Genomic DNA, 7,500 nt, shown 5'->3' on the forward strand with positions numbered 1-7,500 from the left:
GCCGAAGGTGGGATTTTTGCCACCATGGCAACCAGTTCTAAGGTTCTACAAAAAGCTTCAAAGATTTAGGAATAAACATCTCTTAGTCATGACCTGTAGCACAATTTTGAAACACTAACAATAAAAAAGTGTTATATAAATAGTGATGATGATGATGATGATGATGATGATGATGATGATGATGAAGATGATGATGACCCCAGACGTCCCTCTGGTGTGATCAATTCCTCAGTCCATGCAATGCTCTCTGTTCTTGCTATTTGTGTTTCAGATGCTCACTACACACACACACACACACTGTCGAATTGTTGTCTAATCTAAAAGTCAGATGAGACATGACACCATAGCAACCTGTCACCTGAACCCCTGCGCTATCACTTACCACAGAACTTCACTCTGTTTGTTAATATATACAATATAATATAATATAATATAATATAATATAATATAATATATTGTATTAAATAAATTATTTTAAATTTTCTTTTTAATGAATACCAGAAAAATAAGAATGTAATATTAGTTTTATTTATTTATTATTATTTATTTTATTATTTATTTTAATTTTTATTAGTAATATTAGTGTGTGTGTGTGTGTGTGTGTGTGTGTGTGTGTGTGTTGTGTTTATTCCTCCTTTAGCTCTTCCTGCAGGATCTCTGATCAGCAGGTCATCAGAGTTTCCTCCCTGTATGTTTATGACGATGCAGAACCAGATGCTGGTGAAACTGTTCTGAGGGAGACGTGAGCGTGAAGGAGACGAGGAGCTGAAGATTAAAGCGAGGAGGAAACCTGTGAGACGAGTCTCTGGGTGAAGATGATGAGCTCTGTTTTTGCTAAGCTGAACCCACGGCGGATCGAGTGGGCGGCGTCATGGTACGGCCTTCACTCTCGCGTGCTGAGAACCAAACCTCTGCACTCTATGCAGGAAGGATTTGGGGATCTTCATGGAACCAGCAGACTGGCTCAGGTTCTTACCACTGTGGACTTGGTGTCTCTTGGTGTGGGCAGCTGTGTGGGAACGGGCATGTACGTGGTTGCTGGGCTGGTTGCCAAGGAAATGGCAGGACCAGGAGTGATCTTGTCATTTATAATCGCTGCTGTGGCATCAATTCTGTCAGGTGAGAGGATCCTTCATCCAACATGATATTTAGGAAGATGTTCAGTGTGGTTGAACTTTGGATTAAGATTCTCTATGATATATTTGATCTACAAACATCTACATGATCGCCTACATCTTCAACATCTGTATCATCTCCAAAACCTTTAACATCTACATCATCTACTACATGTCCAACATCTACATGATCTCCATCACCTTTAACACCTTCATCAGCAACATCATCTACCAAATATCTCTTATTAAAAGTTTACAATAAAAGATTGATCCAATTTCTATCTGTTCTTTATGTATGATGTATGGAAGGAGTCTCCAGTGTCAGTGTTAGGTAACACTCATGGGTAAAGCTGGAACTTCATCTCACATCGTTAAAGGAGGCGAAAAGAAATCTTTCTGAGCAGGAGAAGCTCTGGTTTTCCAAAAGTTGAAAGATTCTTCCAGATTAATGAGAAATGTTCTGTTATATTTTGTTCAGTGTTTGTTGTATTTTGAATAAATCCAGAAGTGTGTTTTATCTCAGTATGTGCTCTAAACTGATACAGAAGGTGGTGTTTTGTTTATCATGGAGGCGTGTGCTATGCTGAGTTCGGTGTGCGAGTTCCTAAGACCACCGGCTCGGCGTACACCTACAGCTACGTGACGGTGGGGGAGTTTGTGGCCTTCTTCATCGGGTGGAACCTCATCCTGGAGTACCTGATTGGCACGGCGGCCGGAGCCAGCGCTCTCAGCAGCATGTTCGACTCTCTGGCCAATCACAGCATCAGCCGCTACATGATCACACACCTCGGGACTATGAACGGCCTCGGTACGACATCGCATCACAGGTTCTGCTGAATGCTAATCATGTCATAGTTAAGGTTAAGTTATTCCTATTCAGTGTAATAATGACCACAAATTCACTGATATGAGAACGAGTCTCCAGAGTCAGTGCTCTGTAGCAGTCAGAGGTAAAAGCTGTAGCTTTAATGTGTGTTAAAGTGTTTCTCATAGTTCATACTCATGTTAATAACAAAGCATCAGAGTCAATGCATGAGCTGCACACAGACTGGATAAGGGGTTCAGGCTTTACCTCTCTGTCGGTTCAAAAATAACGACATGTTCATGTTAAAGCGTCCTCCTCATTACTCAGGTAAAGGAGAGGAATCGTACCCTGACCTCCTCGCTTTATTCATCGCCGCTATCGTGACTGTGATCGTAGCTCTGGGAGTGAAAAACTCAGTGAGCTTCAATAATGTCCTGAACATTGTGAATCTTGTGGTCTGGGTGTTTGTGGTGATCGCTGGACTCTTCTTCCTGTCTGGAAAGAACTGGGTGGATGGCAGGTTTCTGCCCTACGGCTGGTCAGGGGTGAGGAGCAAACAAATCCAATCATATACAGCATTTATCTCCAGCACCTGCATTAGTCTGTACATTCGTTTACATTTATATTAAAAGAGAACACAAATCAATTCTGATTAACGCTCTAGTATACTAAACTACACTTAGTTTACAATGTGCTATACTTTATTATTCTCCATTTACAGTGTACTCAACTACACTAAACTCAATTTACTATACTAGACTACATTCTGTTTAGATCATGCGACACCCAACTATACTCAATTAACACGATTATATGCTTCATTATTCAGCAGTTTCAATGTGCTTAACTACACTTAAATTCAATTTACAATGTACTATACTAAACTATACTATACTGTTCTATACTGCTCTATACAGTTCTATACTCTTCTATACTATACTATACTATACTATACTAAACTATACTATACTGTTCTATACTGCTCTATACTATACTATACTATACTATACTGTTCTATACAGTTCTATACTCTTCTATACTATACTATACTATACTATACTATACTATACTATACTATACTATACTGTTCTATACTTTACTATACTATACTATACTATACTATACTATACTGTTCTATACTATACTATACTGTTCTATACTATACTATACTATACTATACTATACTATACTATACTATACTATACTATACTGTTCTATACTATACTGTTCTATACAGTTCTATATTCTTCTATACTATACTATACTATACTATACTATACTGTTCTATACTATACTATACTATACTATACTATACTATACTGTTCTATACTATACTGTTCTATACTATACTATACTGTTCTATACTATACTATACTATACTGTTCTATACTATACTATACTATACTATACTATACTATACTATACTATACTATACTGTTCTATACTATACTATACTATACTATACTATACTATACTATACTATACTGTTCTATACTATACTATACTGTTCTATACTATACTATACTATACTGTTCTATACTATACTATACTATACTATACTATACTATACTATACTATACTATACTATACTGTTCTATACTATACTATACTATACTGTTCTATACTATACTATACTATACTATACTGTTCTATACTATACTATACTATACTGTTCTATACTATACTATACTATACTGTTCTATACTATACTATACTATACTATACTGTTCTATACTATACTATACTATACTATACTATACTGTTCTATACTATACTATACTATACTGTTCTATACTATACTATACTATACTATACTATACTATACTATACTATACTATACTATACTATACTGTTCTATACTATACTATACTATACTATACTGTTCTATACTATACTATACTATACTATACTATACTATACTGTTCTATACTATACTATACTATACTATACTGTTCTATACTATACTATACTATACTGTTCTATACTATACTATACTATACTATACTATACTATACTATACTGTTCTATACTATACTATACTATACTATACTATACTATACTATACTGTTCTATACAGTTCTATACTCTTCTATACTATACTATACTATACTATACTATACTATACTATACTATACTATACTATACTGTTCTATACTTTACTATACTATACTGTTCTATACAGTTCTATACTCTTCTATACTATACTATACTATACTATACTATACTATACTATACTATACTATACTGTTCTATACTATACTATACTATACTATACTATACTATACTGTTCTATACAGTTCTATACTCTTCTATACTATACTATACTATACTATACTATACTATACTATACTGTTCTATACTTTACTATACTATACTGTTCTATACTGTTCTATACTATACTATACTATACTATACTATACTATACTATACTATACTGTTCTATACTATACTATACTATACTATAACTATACTATACTATACTATACTATACTATACTATACTATACTGTTCTATACTCTTCTATACTCTTCTATACTATACTATACTATACTCTTCTATACTATACTATCCTATACTGTTCTATACAGTTCTATACTCTTCTATACTATACTATACTATACTATACTGTTCTATACTTTACTATACTATACTGTTCTATACTGTTCTATACTATACTATACTATACTATACTATACTGTTCTATACTTTACTATACTGTTCTATACAGTTCTATACTCTTCTATACTATACTATACTATACTATACTATACTGTTCTATACTTTACTATACTATACTGTTCTATACTGTTCTATACTATACTATACTATACTATACTATACTATACTATACTGTTCTATACTCTTCTATACTATACTATACTATACTATACTATACTATACTATACTATACTATACTATACTGTTCTATACTATACTATACTATACTATACTATACTGTTCTATACAGTTCTATACTCTTCTATACTATACTATACTATACTATACTATACTATACTATACTATACTATACTATACTATACTATACTATACAATACTGTTCTTTACTTAACTATACTGTTCTATACTGTTCTATACTATACTATACTATACTATACTATACTATACTATACTATACTGTTCTATACTGTTCTATACTATACTATACTGTTTTATACAGTTCTATACTCTTCTATACTATACTATACTATACTATACTATACTATACTGTTTTATAATTTACTATACTATACTGTTCTATACTATACTATACTATACTGTTCTATACTGTACTATACTATACTATACTATACTATACTATACTATACTATACTATACTATACTGTTCTATACTTTACTATACTATACTGTTCTATACTATACTATACTGTTCAATACTGTTCTATACTATACTATACTATACTATACTGTTCTATACTATACTATACTATACTGTACTATGATTAACTATACTTTTCCATTAACAATGTAATATACTACACAATACCATAATGTACTATTCTATACTCCTTTTACAGTGTAATACAGTATATTATTCTTAATTTACAACATTTATATTATATAACATTATACTATAGTTTATTTGCAGTGTACAATATATTATGTTTGCATATTTTACAAACTATATTCTATTTAAATTTCTGTAATATACCTTATAGCAGGGGTCACCAACGTGGTGCCCGCAAGGAGCACATGAGTCGCCCGTGGGCCTTTTCTAAAAATAGCTGTTTCCTACTTTGTTAAATCATTGTTGATACTTATTATGAGAAATCATTAACATGATCAGTGTCTTCACATAGATGAATATCATTAATTATTAATAATAACATACAATAAAAGGTAAACTGAGCAAATTTGTTATTTCAGATCAAACTGAAAACTGTGTGTATCTGTAGCTGTACTGTAGCCCTTCACATTAATCACTACCCAAGAAGCAGCTCTCAGTTTCAAAAAGGCTGGTGACCCCTGCCTTATAGTATATAGTATTACTATGCACTATATTTACATTCTGCTATACTATACTACACTATACAGTACTATACAATACTTTATTATTATAATATTATATACTGTACTGTTAGTCATTTACAGTGTGCTACACTACACTACACTGCACTATACTACACTACAACTACACTGCACTACACTACACTACACTACACTGCACTACACATCACTACACTGCACTACACTTCACTGCACTACACTACACTACACTGCACTACACTTCATTACACTACACTACACTACACTACACTACACTGCACTACACTTCACTACACTGCACTACACTACACTACACTGCACTACACATCACTACACTACACTGCACTACAATTCACTACACTACACTACACTACACTGCACTACACTACACTGCACTACACATCACTACACTTCACTACACTGCACTACACTTCACTACACTACACTACACTACACTACACTTCACTGCACTACACTGCACTACACTACACTACACTTCACTACACTACACTGCACTACACTACACTACACTACACTGCACTACACTTCACTACACTATACTACACTTCACTTCACTACACTACACTGCACTACACATCACTACACTACACTGCACTACTCTACACTGCACTGCACTTCACTACACTTCACTACACTACACTGCACTACACTACCCTACACTGCACTGCACTACACTTCACTACACTACAATACACTGCATTACACTACACTTCACTACACTACACTGCAATGCACTACACTTCACTACACTACACTACACTTCACTACACTACACTGCACTACACTACACTACACTTCACTACACTATACTACACTTCACTTCACTGCACTACACATCACTACACTACACTACACTACACTACACTACACTGCACTACACTACACTGCACTGCACTTCACTACACTGCACTACACTACACTACACATCACTACACTACACTGCACTACACTTCACTACACTACACTACACTGCACTACACTACCCTTCACTGCACTGCACTTCACTACACTACAATACACTGCACTACACTACACTTCACTACACTGCAATGCACTACACTTCACTACACTACACTACACTTCACTACACTACACTGCAATGCACTACACTTCACTACACTACACTGCAATGCACTACACTTCACTACACTACACTGCACTACACTTTACTACACTACACTACACTACACTGCACTACACTTCATTACACTACACTGCAATGCACTACACTTCACTACACTACTGTACATTATGCTCCATTTGCTACACTGCACTACCCTACCCTACACTGCACTACCCTACACCACACTGCACTACCCTACACTACACTACACTACACTGCACACCACTGCACTACCCTACACGGCACGGCACTGCACTACCCTACACTGCACTGCACCACCCTACACTGCACTGCACTGCACTACCCTACCCTACACTGCACTGCACTGCACTGCACTGCACTACCCTGCCCTACACTGCACTACACTATGCTCCATTTGCTACACAACACTACAGTACACTGCACTGCACTACACTATAAACCATGTGCAG

General features: G+C 34.7%; 1 protein-coding gene across 2 annotated transcripts in view; it reads left to right on the top strand.

The window, feature by feature from the left end:
- The window catches only part of slc7a14b (solute carrier family 7 member 14b), a 12,758-nt gene that overhangs the window by 1,305 nt on the left and 3,953 nt on the right, over window positions 1–7,500 (top strand). For both annotated transcript variants that reach the window (XM_083529621.1, XM_083529622.1), the window contains exons 2-4: window positions 641–1,119; window positions 1,687–1,923; window positions 2,248–2,465. In XM_083529621.1, coding sequence (XP_083385747.1) covers window positions 816–1,119; window positions 1,687–1,923; window positions 2,248–2,465 — 759 coding nt within the window. In that variant the 5' untranslated portion in view covers window positions 641–815. The remainder of the gene's footprint in view (window positions 1–640; window positions 1,120–1,686; window positions 1,924–2,247; window positions 2,466–7,500) is intronic.

This window comes from Silurus aristotelis (genome assembly GCF_946808225.1).
Source record: "Silurus aristotelis genome assembly, chromosome: 25".
NCBI classification, from domain to species: Eukaryota; Metazoa; Chordata; class Actinopteri; order Siluriformes; family Siluridae; genus Silurus; species Silurus aristotelis.